Source organism: Mus caroli, chromosome 12, assembly GCF_900094665.2.
Source record: "Mus caroli chromosome 12, CAROLI_EIJ_v1.1, whole genome shotgun sequence".
Taxonomy (NCBI): Eukaryota; Metazoa; Chordata; class Mammalia; order Rodentia; family Muridae; genus Mus; species Mus caroli.
The window spans coordinates 98,291,988-98,307,055 of record NC_034581.1 but is presented as its reverse complement, the minus strand read 5'-3'; the positions used below and the strand labels follow the sequence as shown (position 1 = coordinate 98,307,055).

Genomic DNA, 15,068 nt, shown 5'->3' with positions numbered 1-15,068 from the left:
TTCTGGAAGTTACTTGGTCCACAGCTAACTTGTGAGTGCCTGGGACACATCTGAACAAATGGCAGGCAATCACTCTCCCCCAACTCAACCTCCTCCTTTAGACTCCGACTCCAGATGTGGTCCATAAAGTTCCACTGGCTAAAACCTGGACTGCCATCGCCATTGCCTCAGTGTGAGACATAGCAAGAGAGAGCTGAACAAAGATAGGACAGTAGAGGCTAGTGGGAGGAGCATGGACTCTGGCTATGGTACATGGTTTCGAATTCATTTCATAGTCCATTTGAAATGGTCACGCCAACACGTTTCTTAGGAAATTTGTCTGACATCTATGCCAGTTGGAATGCCCAGTGGAGGTAGCAACACTCCCTGGCATCCATAATAAGTAAAGTTACAATATGTCAACACTATCCCATGCTCTTTTAATGCATTACTTGTGCTACCTTCATCGCATTCCAGAGAGATTCTGGGGACGGCGATGATCCTAGGGACCACTGAAGTGAGAGATCTGGATTTGAATCCAAGCTCTTACTCTTGTTATGTTTCCCTGGATGAAAATACATCTACCCGATAGGGTTCTTGAAAGGACAAGCTAGTCAGTCAACACACACCCAACAGCAGAGCTGGGAGCTTGTGAGAGGTGCCAGGCATAACACTCAGCTCAGTGAGCTGCATGCCACTGGATGAAGAGCAAAGCTGAACTCGAGGTATGAAGGGAGAAGGAAGACAAAGGTGACTGAATAGACTCAGGCCCCCTCAGTAGGAAAGCTGTGGAAAGTGGCCTGCCCATGATAAGGAGGGCTGATGGGGACTTGAGAAGGACCTGGCTCAGCAACCCAAGAGTAAGGATAGGTGGCCCCAAGTGTCTATGACCAACAGGAAAGGACATAGGTGGGTCTCTTGACCCAAAAGAGAGGTTCTAGTGTCAGTAACACCCCAACCCATGTTCAATATTCTCAATTCAGGATTTAAGAGAAGCATTGGAAACCCCCTGGAGAGAACACCCAGCCTCCCTATGTCACCACACACTGACCAATGACACTGGTTAACATCTGTATTTGCCAACATAGCTCATGACTCCTTGAGTAAATAGCCTGGTCGGGGAAGGCCAGCCAAAAGACTTCTCTGAAAACTGATCGCTGTAGTCTTTGGCTTGGCATGATCTTGCCCATGCCAGGCAAGGCCTGTGCCCAGTTTTTCTGAACATGAGATTCCAAAGAGCACTGCTGTTGTGATTTTCCTTTAGAAAAAGTCCCACTGTGACAGACCCAAGAAAAGATAGCAAGCAAGTCTCACTTAGTGAACTAGTAAGGTTACTGGGCCTTCTCACAGGAGCAGGGGTGACTCAAATCACCCACGTCAACAAAGCTCCTATACTAGCATGCATGGTGGGCCACAAAAACAGACTCCTGGGAGCTCCTGACATGACTTGCAGGGTGCTCAGCCTGTAGAAGAGTCTCCTCTACCCAGTAATTGTTACCAGTTATTTAACCTTGAGGAGGGGCCTTGTGAACCTTGTAACTTTCAGGAATTTCCTGAGTGCTGTGAGTTCTCTGTTGACTTCCCAAGTCTTTCATGATTCTCTCCACCTGGCTGACCCTCACATCATCCACACTGGTACTGGCTTTAGAGATATGAAGAGTAGAAGAGTTACAGGTTCATTTAGGCATCCACACACATTTTTATGGAAGGCCAGGGAGCTGAACTGCATGCAGTAGGAGCAAATTCCCCCCCCCCTCCAAGAGAGCCGCTGGGATGAGTAATAATGTCATGAATTGTGGATGTACCATTTGAGCACCAGTGGATATCCCAGGATGTGGAAGATACCAGGAATGGGGGATATCTGCTAAGAAAAGCTATAGGAAATGAACAAAGTCCACCCAGGAGCCAGTCTATGTGGGCTGCTAACACCAGCCTGTGGAAGCCGGGTGGCTCAGGACTGTTGGAGTTCACAACACGATATCACACACCTGACTCTGCTTTCCCAGTGCTGGAATTAAAGGAGCATACCAGTACACTCAGCTAGCTATGAAAAATATTTAATCTACAAATCAAGATGAGACAAATCTTTGGCAATAACGTCCAAAATTGACTTACAAAATAGAAATCTTGAAAGGGGCAACAATTATTAACAAAACTGGCCTGCCCAAACTTCGAGGCATGACCTCTAACCTTCCTTATTTCCTATGGGAGCAGCGCCCTTCATCCTTGTTTAGAAGTGCTGCTGCTGTCAATCAAGCACAGGGCTGTGGGCTGTAGGCTCAGGGTTTGGGACACAGAGCTCTGCACTTGAGGCCCCAGGGCTCAGGGTTCATGGTGGGTATTCACAGAGGCACATTCCCTTGGACCCTGTGGTTGGTGCAGGGACAGACAAATACTTCTGTCCACAGTTCTCTGAGGGGCTGAAAGAAACTGTGAGGCCATACATACACATATATACGTACATACATACACACATAAATTTTCCCTTTGCTTTTAGCCTGTGAGATCCACGAGATCGCACCAGCTAAGGCACTGGCAGGCTCTTTCTCCCAACTGTAACAGAAGTACTACGGAATGAGAGGAGAAGAAGGATTAGAAAGATAGTGACTGACTGGAGACCCTGCAGCCTTTCCACTCCTTGGAAGTCCTATTTATAAAGGAAAAAAAAATAAACACAAATAGTATTTCTTTGATGTGTGCCTCCTGCAACAAAAGTGATCTGGAGAGTAAACAGATCATGGGTGAGAGTAAGAGAGCTGGACTTCAGGAGGGAATTGGCTGCAGGGCAGCTCATTCCATCTCCAGCCCTTCTCAGTTTCCTTCTTTAAAGAAGAGACATTGCTAAGGTATAGAGCTCAGTGACAGAGCCCTTGACCAGCATGTATAAGGTCTTGGGTTTAACCCCTGGTGACAACAGGAAAAATTCAATTAAAAACACAACTAGGTCAAGTCAATCTCATAAAGAAGGGAAATCATAGCAGTCTGCTCAGTGACTCCTTGGGAGGCCTGAGATAACCCAGGGAAAATCCTTGGACGGTCACACATTCATTCATGCATCTCTGTTTCCCCTACCCTTGCCTGATTCTTCCCCTCCTGGTGCCAAGACACCTGGCTCCTCACAGAGTCCATGCCATGGTGCTTATCAATGACACCAATGAGTCCCCTGCCAGATGGCACAGGACAACCACGAACCCTGACGCAACTCTAGCCACACTTTGATATTAAAAATAAAACTTCAGGGGACAGCATGCAATGTCGAGCTGATTTGCAGAATTGCTGTGTTTACCCTTACTTTCTATAAAGCTTCCCATTGGTTGATGCTTGGGGGGTGGGGGCCACCAAATGGTGAAGGCCACTGCCCCCCTCCTCTAACCATTAACCAGCAAGACACCAGCAAACAAGATTTAGTGGGGAGTCTCCCCGAAGCCTTACTGTACATGTGCTAGGATTCCAGGCAGCAAAGCAGAGCCAGAAGGAACAGCTGGAGCCCACAGCAGATGTGAGTCACCCCTGACAGTACTCTGTGCCTCTTGCTCCTACCAGGGTCCCTGCCTCTATATCTGCTGCACTCCAGAACACAGCAGTGCCTGCTTGCTTGAGATTTTTAATAGATGAACATGAGGGTAGCTAGCTGTGGCACGAGGCGACCATGTGGAGGACTTCTCGGATCCCATAGTCTGTGGTTCAGCCACTTGGTTTTGATTTCCCTTGGGCTTCTTACCTTGCAGGAGGCTGTCACTGAGAGCTGGGGTTATACTTTATTGTTACCTGTTGCCTGGTGCTTTAGCATCCAGGAATGAGAGGGACTCTCAGAGCTGAGATGGATTAGTGCCAGGCAGCACTATTGAGTAGGGTTGTAGTGCACAGGTGGTATACGCAGGGACCCTCTAAAGAGTGCCCACACCCCATGCCATAGTAACTCAGTAACGTGTAGTGGGGGGTGATACAGCTGGAGGGAGAATGACCTGCTTCTCTCTGCATCATACCACGTGCTATGATGCCTAAATCCCCGCCTGATCCAAGGCACTTCAGAGAGGCGTGGCAAGGAGGATATTACTAGGAAGAAACACATGACCCTTAGTCTTTTTTTTTTTGTAGGCTGGCCTTAAAGAGCCACCTTGCTGGCCATGTGGTTTTCAGTAGAGAAAGCAAGAGGTGTGACTCTCTCTGAAGGTGCACACCCCGACCTACACGGAAGCTCTACATCACCTAGCTCTGGTGTCCCATCTCTACAATGAGGTGCAGGATGCCTCATGAAGTGAGTCTGCGTAAATCATGCACTGATGACAGCCACACCAGGCATTCACAACCGTCTTCTGAGGCAGGAGGATTTACTCTCCAGCCTGTAGGTTTGATACAGGGAGAATGAGGCACACAGTTGCACCCAGAAACAGCAGGAAGAGAAAGAAGGCCCAGCCAATTGTTGACTGGGGTATTCCTTCCCCAAAGGGGATTCATAGACAGGTATAGCCCGGTGCTGAAACCAAGATGAAACCAACAAGGACAGGGGCAGAGAGAAGGGGAGAAGAAAGGCTTCCTGGAGGCAGTAACTAAGCACCTGAGTCTCAAAGGCCAAGAGGGAATGAGATGGGGAGAAAAGGAAGGGGTGGGCCTAGAGGGGAGCCCCATGGGGCAGTCAGAGGAGGGCCATCTTTATCTCCAGGTCTCAGGCCAGGACAGAGCTCAGCAAACACTAAGGGACTGTAGTGGCCTGCCCTGCCCTGCCCTGTCCTGCCCTAACCTCTAACCTGGCTTGCAACAGAGTAAGAATGTGGTGTGCAGGGGTGGAGGATGGAGACCTGTGATGCTCAGCCATGCTGCAGCCAGATGGTGATCAGTCCAACGTAAGAAGGACTGGGTCCTGAGGACCTCTAGCCCCCAGTATCAGTGAGGGTGAATCTCGCAGGGGCACTGGAACTCCTGTCAACTCGGCTCCTGCACAGCAGTGTCCTATCCTGATCTCACTTCAGTCACAGATGCTATCTTTCTGGATTGAGTAACTCCCAAAACATTGATGTCTAATTTTGATCCATGGCTAATTTTTTTTTGTCTGAAAATTTTATACAGGGATGTGGGTTCTGACCAAATCTGCTCACCACTGCCTCTCCTCCCATCCAACTCTCCAATGTCCTACATCCCTCCCAACTTCATGTGCTCTTTTAAAAAAAAGGATACTGTGGCTGCTTCATGTAGCCAATATGTACACAGGAGTAGGGCCATCTACTGAAGTATGGCTAGTATCTCAGGAGTGGCATTACTAAAGAGAACTGATTCTCTCTCCCAGACGCTATCAATGGAGAGCCTATTGTGACTCTCAAGCCTAGCTTATCAGCGAAGCTCCTTTTTGCTATAGGCACTGATTAACACAGAGCCCATCAACAAGTCAACATCAAGGCTGTTAAAAATTACATAGAATGTAAAAAGGTGGGTTTGCACAGTAAAGATCCCAACGGCCCCCAGCTTGCCAATTGCCTCCAGTTGATGTCCAATGACTTCATTCTGATCTGGAATCCAAAGGAAACCCATTTTGCAGAGTTTAGTAATGTTCAGACTGAGTGTGGTTTAGCAAGCCCTCAGGTTGAAGGTAAGCTTAGTCAGATATAGATCCTTGGTTGACCATATTTGTTTGTTTGCTTGTTTTTCTTACATGTTGAATTGTATAGGTACTTTAACCTATCCAAGTTTCTGGCTGCCTACAGACAAGGTAATAAAGTCTATTTTGAGATTTTTATTTTTAAACTTGCATGAGAATATAGGCAAAATGCTCATGTGGTGTGTCAGGCACTTAGCAACCACATTGAGTAAATCACTTCTCCAAATGAGAATCCAGAAGCCCATGGCTCTGGTGTGATTGCCTGGGTCACATTAAAGGTGAAGGAAGGATGGGGACAAAATGGGCCTTTCATTCTCAGTGCCATGTGCCCCTGACTGTGTGACTGCCATAAGGCCTAACTAGCACTGTTGATTTGGCAGGACCTGGTCAACCAAAACAATGTCGCCCGCCCTGTATACCTGTCTCTTCTGGCTCTGCACCAGTGGCCTCTGGACCACCCAGGCCATCACTGATGAGGATTCAAGTTCTCACCGAGACCTGGCTCCCACCAATGTTGACTTTGCCTTCAACTTGTACAAACGCCTGGTGGCCCTGAATTCCGACAAGAATACCTTAATCTCCCCAGTGAGCATCTCCATGGCCCTGGCCATGCTGTCCCTAAGCACCAGGGGCTCCACCCAGTTTCTCCAGAACCTGGGCTTCAACATCTCAGAGAAATCTGAAGTTAAGATCCACCAGGGTTTCCGGTACCTCAATTCTCTTCTCCAGCAGTCTGACACTGGCTTGGAGATGAACATGGGCAATGTCATGTTCCTCCTCCAGAACCTGAAGCTGAAAGACTCATTCTTAGCAGACACTAAACACTATTATGAGTCAGAGGCCTTGACCATCCATTCCAAGGACTTGACTAAAGCCAGTGAACAGATCAACAGTCATGTCAAGAATAAGACACGGGGGAAAATTGAGCATGTGGTCTCAGACCTGGATAGTTCAGCCACCCTCATCCTGGTCAACTACATCTTCCTCAAAGGTATTTCTTCCACCCACCCCCCTTACCGTTCTAAGTTCCACTCCACTACAGATCTCTCTAGAGCCCCCAAAGCTATCCCACTTGAAATGGTCTAGAGCTCTCAGCCATCTCTGACCAGGTCCTGCCTCCTAACACATGCCAGTCTCTACCAGGTTGGAACTAGGATATCCACAGTGCTGTGCTTGAACACTTCTTGAAAGAGTTGTTAAAATTATAGATTCCAGAACTCGTGACTGACCTCCTGGAACAAAACCTCTACAGAACAGCCCAGAAGGTGTCATCACTGTGTCCCCCTCCACCAATCTAATGTTGCTTTGGAGGCACCCCATTCTGGAGAATCAGATCTGTAATTCTTGTACAGCACAGATTCTCAGGGGAAGGTGATACTTCCACCTTCCCAGGGACATTAGGCAACCTTGGGGAACAGGTTTTTATGTCACAACAAGGGGTGAGAAAGAATGAACTAGTGGTGTGGACAGGAAGGCTGCTGAACATGTCATTCACAATGCTAATCATGATATGCACAAACACAAATATATATACAGACACTCAGAGCACTCATGCACACACAAACATATACAGAGAACACACACAAATAAACAAACACAGCACACACATACAACACTGATATACAAACACACACACACACACACACACACATACAAATATGCAAACACATATACACACACATTCTCCCCCACCCCATAACACCTCTCTCTCAGGACTGACTATACCAAATTCCTCTCCTGTCCTTGAGCATCTTGCCTCCACTGAAGCCCATGTGAGCCTTCCAATAGTGCTGTGACAATGTTGGCAGATGAATAGCTGTATGCATTTGTTATCTGACAACTATGGAAGTCAGGAAAATGGAATGGGTCACACTGCTAGGAGCTAGCTCCTGACAGAAGAGGCTGAGGGAGGGGGGGTGGGTTCTGCAATCAGACAAGCTTTGACTCATTCTAAGGGGCGCCATTCTGTCAGAACTGACTGGTAAGCAAACAGGTTGGATGGTGACCCCGCAGCTGAAGGTGAGAGGGGACTGTGAGCCTGAAGGCATACTGTATCCTGACTCAATACACAGGAAGCCTCATTGCCTGCCCTCTTTCCAAGCAGCAGAGGTGTGAGCCTCCTCCCAGGAATTGACCACACTGTCAAGGTGGTTCATTTCCCCTAAAATCAGCTCCTCTCTCTTCTTACCAGAGACCCTGAGTTCTCAGCTTGAGTTCTAGGACCACCAGAATTCTCAGAGCTGAGGCCAACTTCTGACCCAGAGGCCCAGGCAGGCATCTAGCTTAAGTGGGAACTACCCTAAATGCAAGGCTCAAGGCCGTTTTTTTCTCTTACCTTTTTCCTCACCTCCAACCTCCTGGGTTTGGTAGACAATCTCAAGCATAGCTAATCCTCAGAGATCAGAGAGGAAGGGAAAAGAACAACCCAGCCTCCTGCTGATGCTCCACTCAGTTGCTTGTAGAACAGGCATTAAGCCCCTGGGGATCATCAGATTTCTGGAAATCTGGGGCCATTCCTGGCACACTGCAGGCAGCTGCATAGATGGTTTCTGCAGGAAGAGTTGATGATCTGCTGACCCAGAGAGGGTATCCAAGAGTTATTTTTAATTTCTAGGTCTGCAAACCTAATGATCTATACCTGCTCCATCTCTTCTCCCTCACATCTTCCCAGGAATATGGAAACTTCCCTTCAGCCCAGAAAATACTAGAGAGGAGGACTTCTATGTGAATGAGACAAGCACAGTGAAGGTGCCCATGATGGTCCAGTCAGGCAACATTAGTTACTTCCGTGATTCGGCGATCCCCTGCCAGATGGTACAGATGAATTATGTAGGAAATGGAACTACATTCATCATTCTTCCAGACCAGGGCCAGATGGACACTGTCATCGCTGCACTTAATCGGGACACAATTGATAGGTGGGGCAAGCTTGTGGTTCCAAGGTAAGCCCTGTTGCCAGCATGTATGCTTCTGTAAGGCATATGTTTCTAGAAAATGAGGCAGGTAGACTTTTCTCTCTCCAATATACAGCTCTGCACACACTCAGGTCTTATGTTCCTCATAGGCTGTAAGATTCTCTAACCTGGAAGTTATAGTTACAATCCCTCTATCCAGAGGTAATTTGGGACATACCACAAGTCCAGTCCCACTTTCTTGTGAATTTTACAGCCATATCCATCTCGTATATTATATTCTTATATCAATTCCTTAGAGAGAGCTCACAAACACTAATCTCCCCACTTTTCTATTTTCTTTGCAGACTTATTATAAAGCAAGCTTCACTGCAGATCTTTGGGTCCTCTGTAAAGCACAATGCAATTGGCATTTGCATCCTGGGCAACTGACTATAGTGAAAAAAATCATAGAGAAACAACTGTGTAGGTGCCCAGTGTGATCATGATGCTCTAGCCGTATTATTTTCTTTTTTTTTAAGATTTGTTTATTTATTATATGTAAGTACACTGTAGCTGTCTTCAGACACACCAGAAGAGGGAGTCAGATCTCATTACAGATGGTTGTGAGCCACCATGTGGTTGCTGTGATTTGAACTCTGGACCTCCGGAAGAGCAGTCGGGTGCTCTTACCCACTGAGCCATCTCACCAGCCCCCTGTATTATTTTCTTAAGGAAATGTCTTGTAAATTAGTTTATACTTTCACATCTGGACCCTGTGGTGTGTGTGTATGATCTAACCTCAAGGCATGGCTCCTCTTTCATTTTCAAAATTCAATATTCAGAATTAAACCAAGGGTCTCTTTTTTGTAACTTACTACTAAACTGTATTTTCAATAACCCCTTTTTAAAGGTAGGGTTTACCCAGACTGGCTGTGAATTCACTCTGTACCTCAAGCAGGCTTTGACACATGACACATCAAACTCCTGCTTTGGGGTCTGGAGTTGCTAAGATTATAAGATTGTGATACAAAGTCCAGGTTCATTTCTTTGTAATTGTAAAGATGTCTTTAACAACCATACCCCCCTCCCTGTTCACAACTTTTAATATGCTCTTTTTCTAACCAAATTTACACTCCTCTCTTTTGTTCTCAATCTTACTGCAAACCTGGCCAAAAGCAGCCAGCAGAGCCCATGTCATGGGCTGATTACCGAGCTGCCTAGAAATGTCCAGTTCTTTAAATCCATGCAAGTCTCAAGGCATGGACCAAAGAGTAGATAAGTTGATTGTCAGAATGTAACATGGACATCTGTTTGTTCTGCTTCTCACTCAGCTCTGTTCTCACTTGAAACTCAAACATGAGCAGTCCTTACTCTTTCTATAGGACCATATGGGTCCTACATAGATATGGCTCATTCTTGTTTTCTGAAATCCCACCCTAATCACATGTTTGGCTCTTTTTTATAGACTTCTAGAGCTTCTCTAGCCCATATCTCCAAGCATTTCCAAATTCCTCAAGCCAGTTCTCAGGACTTCTAAATGACATCATTAGGTATTCACAGAAATCACCCCACTTCTGGTACCCTTTTTTTGTGTTGGTTCTTTCTTCATTGCTATCATGAATATTAGAGAGAATCATTTTAAAAGATTGAAAGATGTGGTTTTGTCTACTGTTTCAGAGGCTTCAGTCCATAATAATGTGGCTGTTGTTTCTGGGCCCATCTGTAGTGAAGCAGAACACTGGCTCCCTTTTGCCCCTTTTGTTCAGTCAAGACACCCAACTCTTATTTAGGATGGGTCCTCCATCTGCAGTTAAACCTCTCTGGAACCACCGTCACAAATACCCCCAAAAGTGTATCTCCTAGGTTATTCTAAAATTCAATCAACAATGAAGAATAATCATCACAAGTCCACCCCTTGACAACTTAATACTCAAAAACATCACTTTTAAACTATTAAATCCCATTACTGCCCCTATATGTGCATAACCACCTCATAATGCAAAATGAATGTAATACTTCTTTAAAAATTCAATAGGCTTAACAGTATTGACACTGCTCAAAAGTCAAATGTTTCTTTGATACTCAAGGCAATTATCTTGACTGTAAGTCCTTGTAAAATAAAGAAACCAGTTTACATACTTCTAATATACAACATTACAGAGTAAAATATCCAATTACAAAAATGTAGATTGGGAGAGAAGAGATAGAACAAAGCAAGACTGAAACTCAGAAAGACAAAAACAATATCCTGCAATTTCATGTCTGACCTCTTGGTGGCATGACCTAGGCTCCAACAGCTTTGGGTAGCTCCATTTCTCTACTTTTTTCTGCCTATAGATGATGTAATCTCTCTCCTGGGAGGACTCTACTCTGAGCCTAAAGTTTTCCTTGGCAGCTATCCCCAAGGTCCTGTCATATTCAACATATCCATTCTGGGGTCTCCATTGCTCTGAAGCTCTGCATAGAATATCTATACTATACATTGTTTGGCTTAGAGACTTTCTGGAAACTTGGTGCCAAACTCTACAACACTTCAATTTTACATCTTATATGCCTACCAAATTCTACAATGTGGATGATGCCAGGTTCTGCTGCCAGGTTGAGACACCACCCCTTGAACCACAGATGTGTGCCGTTGTGTCTGATACTTAAAAGATACCTTTCTAGGCAGCAATTTTCTTACAGGTATCTTGAAAGCTCTGTTATTTCAGGTGCTATCATTTCAAGTGATAATTTAGAGCTCTTGATGAGTGAGTGGGAACTTGCACTCACTCTTTTCTGTTATCCCAGTGTAGATTTCCTGGTTTCTTGTTAACAATGTTAATCTCCTTAACAAAAATATGATCACTTTATCTAAAACCATCCGATCCTCAGGATAGTTATCCAGGAGAAGTTACTTTTGTCACCAAACTGTATATTTCTGTTCTGATGTTTTTGATATCTCTACCTGTAAACCTGAGTAAATCCAGCAAGTAATAACAATACCACAACTTAAATAATGTTCTCTTGAAAGGGATCATCCAGGGGATACTTTCCCTGTATCCCTAATGAGTGAGTCAGGCTGGTGGTACAATTGCTGGTGGGATCACACAGAGAAGTAAACATCTTTCTGGGAAAGGATATGCTGCTGTCTACTGCCAGGCCTAGCCTTGAACCCTCTAACTTCTTTTGCTTCACTCTGGACAGGCAGATGAACCTGTACATCCCCAAATTCTCCATGTCTGATACCTATGACCTTCAAGATGTGCTGGCAGATGTGGGCATTAAGGATTTGTTCACCAATCAATCTGATTTCGCAGACACCACCAAAGACACTCCCTTGACATTAACGGTAAGTGTCTTGGGAGCCTTTCTCCAAAATCTACACCAAAAAATCTTAATAGTAAACAACACAACCCGTTTGTTAAAGGTCCCATAGGTCCCAAGTGGGAAAACCCCAGGTCCAAGGCCCTTCAAGCACAGTTCAGTAAACTCAGCAAGAAAACAACCACACAGAAAGCTAATGACTAGGGAGAGTCATAGCCATCTTGGCTACCATGGGATGAACAGCTACCAATCCCATGAATCCTCAAAGAGGATGGACATTGGAAAACAAAGTTGTCATGATAGAAGTGACTGCAACCCCTGGCAAAAAGAAACAGAAGACAGGGTGAAGGTCTCATTAATATCATTCCAGGTCTTCTACTCAATTTCATGTTTCAGTCTTCAGCTTGATATTCTGAATTCATAACTTTGTTCAGAACATTTTGATTGACTATCTACTATGTACCTGTACTAGGATCTGGATCTGTTTCCATTACTCAGATATGTACACTGTCCTCCAAACACAAGGGTTTTGGGTTCAGGGAAGCCTTACTTAGTGATGTATGAGTTCAATAAATGTGTTGTGTGAATGAGTAAAGTCCTTGAGAAGGCTCAGCCACACAAAATTCTCCTTCTTACCATTAATGAATTTATTTTAAAGAAACAAAAAGGAATCTTTTTCAGTATTACTGAACTAGAAGTGCTGAAGGATTGACTGTTCTAAGCCCTACAGGACATTGACCACTGATGGAAGTTTCAAGTTCATACACGTCCCAATGCTGAGGGATCCTTAACTCAGAAAGGGCAAAGAGCTCAAAATGCTCACAGAGTTAGCAAAAACAATCATTGACAACATCAAGAACAGTGGAATACTTGACTTTCGGTCTGTCAACTCAAAATCTCAAATCCTTAAGACCTACTGCAGAGGTCCATTCCGACAGTGGCTCAGCCTATGCCTGGCTGCAGGAACCAATCACAGCGGAGGCCCTCAGACTTGCTGTGAAATGAAGCTGATGAGCAAGTTCTCCTCAGGGGGTGCAAAGAATACACTGGGTGTCATCCGATGTTTAGTTGCCAGGGTGGGCTCTGTCCCAGGTTTTCTAAGGCAGCTGTTGGCCATTTGGCTGTCTTCAGAACTCCATCTACTGTTAATCATTAAAGGGAACATACCAACAGCCAGGGCTTTACATTTGTGCTTCAGTCTAGGCTTTCCTAAGCCAAGTAGGCACAAGCACATCCTATAAGTTCCACTCTGCTGTTTCCATAGCAAGGCAGACACAATGGAGTCTCTTGAAGCCTGGGGTCTAGTAAGAAGAGTCCAAGATGGAGCACAGGACTTCCTCTGACCTTGTGTGGTGGGTGCAGCCCATCATTCCAAAAAAGAGGAAGTTAGGTGCAGTCTGGAGTCAGAGCTGCTGCTTTGATACAGAGCAAACACATGATGCTTGGAACACTTGGACTGTTTTACCTTCCATGGAACAGACAGTGAGATGTCCATATGATGAGATGTGAACAGCTCCTGTCTCCTGACAGGGATTTATCTCCTGCCTTTGGTGTGTTTCTCACAGGTACTCCACAAGGCCATGCTGCAACTGGATGAAGGGAATGTGCTGCCTGTTGCCACCAATGGCACTCCTGTACACCTGCCCTCCGAATCATTCACCCTCAAGTACAACAGGCCCTTCATCTTCCTGGCCTTTGACAAGTTCACATGGAGCAGCCTGATGATGAGCCAAGTCATGAATCCAGCCTAAAGAGCTTGTCCCGGAAAGCCATGGTGCCATCTGACTTTGAGAGCATAGAAGTCTTTCCCCAGTCTTCTTCAGGGTCTCCCCCCAACCCAACCAGATGCTCCTCCTTTTAGACATCTTGTAAGGAATAGGCCTTGTTGCTACTCTCAAAACAAATCAATCAGGAGGGGACCACTGAGAAAGAGGTAACAGTTATTAAAGGATGTTTTTGCAAACTCTGGAGTGCCTGGGTATTTGCATTCTGAAGAGGGTGTCCCCTCTCTTGATTCATACATGGGGGCTGCCTTATCACTGTCCTCACATGGGGGAAGAGCAGAGATAACTCTCTAGGATCTTTCATAAGGGCACTAGTCCCATTCATGAAGGTTCCACCCTTTTCATGAAGGTTCATGACATGTGACATCATGTGACTCCCTGAAAGGTTTCAAATACTAGGTTTCAAATGAATCAGTGAGACGTTCAGTCCATAATATATAGTCCTACTGCAAGAGAGGTGAGTCCAGCCAACAAAGCCACCTCTTTCTGATGGGAACAAGAACATGGGTCATCTTGGATCTCATTCACAGGTCAAGTGTAGTGTATGGCATCAGAGGGAGATTAGCCTGAGACAGAGCCCAGCCAGGTCACAGAGTGCTCCTAAGATAAAACCAGAATAGTTTGGCTGTCTTTAGAAAGAGGGGCTGGCAACTTTTGGATGCACAGTGAAAGAGATGACAGATGAAGTCTGGCATGGTGACCGGCACAGAGTTAGCAGAGGGGAAAGCAGCAGATGTGTAGTATCAATTCTAATTCTTGATGCTTCTTCTGTTCCTACTTCAAAATCAGCGTGTGCACACATGCGCGCGCGCGCACACACACACACACACACACACACACACACACACACACACCACTGATGCAAACCCCCAAGGCTTGGGCCAGCCATGCTGAGGCAGTTCCCCTGCCTCTACCCAGACTGCCCCTTGTGACTGTGAGCAGAACGTTGTTTCTGTCTCATCGTGGTTATGGTTTCCTTTTGTTTTCATTTTTGTTTTGCTTCATTTTTTGCAAGCCAAAGAATAATCCAATCAAGTTCATAGTCCCACCCAGCCTTAAATATACTATGTGCGTGTGTTGCACTTGTAATACCATTTCATAATATGCATTCTTTTATAAATGGAAATTTATTAAAAAATTGGCATGAGTCAAAAGTGCCATTTGAAATTAATAGGGGGAATATTTTATTAATTATTAAGTATTGCTTGCGAATCACGAGGGACTGAAGGAAAGGTGCAATTCTTCTCATCCTTGAAACAATTCCAGATGAATTAAAGATTTGAGCACCAAAGTTGAAATCATTAAATCATGAAGTATATGGTTTTAAAACAAATCTCAAAAGGATGAGGTATATTTAAAACCCAGAATCGCTAAAGAAAGGGCTGCTGCACTGAAGTTCGTAAACAAAGTTACTTGGGTTTAAGAGACAAATGAGGGAAAGATAAAAATATGAACATTAATTTCTCTACCATGTCACTTAACATTTTAAAATGCCAGGAGGAGGTTGTGTTG

The 15,068-nt window shown here is 45.2% G+C and overlaps 1 protein-coding gene across 4 annotated transcripts; it reads left to right on the top strand.

The window, feature by feature from the left end:
• The first annotated feature begins 3,301 nt into the window (after window positions 1–3,301).
• On the top strand, window positions 3,302–13,738 carry Serpina6 (serpin family A member 6). Of its 4 annotated transcripts, XM_021178754.2 has the most exons (7): window positions 3,346–3,478; window positions 4,078–4,237; window positions 5,643–5,683; window positions 5,953–6,563; window positions 8,244–8,514; window positions 11,653–11,797; window positions 13,338–13,738. In XM_021178754.2, the coding sequence occupies exons 4-7, from the start codon at window positions 5,972–5,974 to the stop codon at window positions 13,521–13,523; spliced, it is 1,194 nt and encodes a 397-aa protein (XP_021034413.1). In that variant the 5' UTR covers window positions 3,346–3,478; window positions 4,078–4,237; window positions 5,643–5,683; window positions 5,953–5,971; the 3' UTR covers window positions 13,524–13,738. The 4 variants fall into 4 exon arrangements, with proteins under 4 accessions (XP_021034415.1, XP_021034413.1, XP_021034414.1 ...); XM_021178755.2 differs by lacking the exon at window positions 4,078–4,237; XM_021178753.2 differs by lacking the exon at window positions 5,643–5,683.
• The last annotated feature ends 1,330 nt before the right edge of the window (window positions 13,739–15,068 follow it).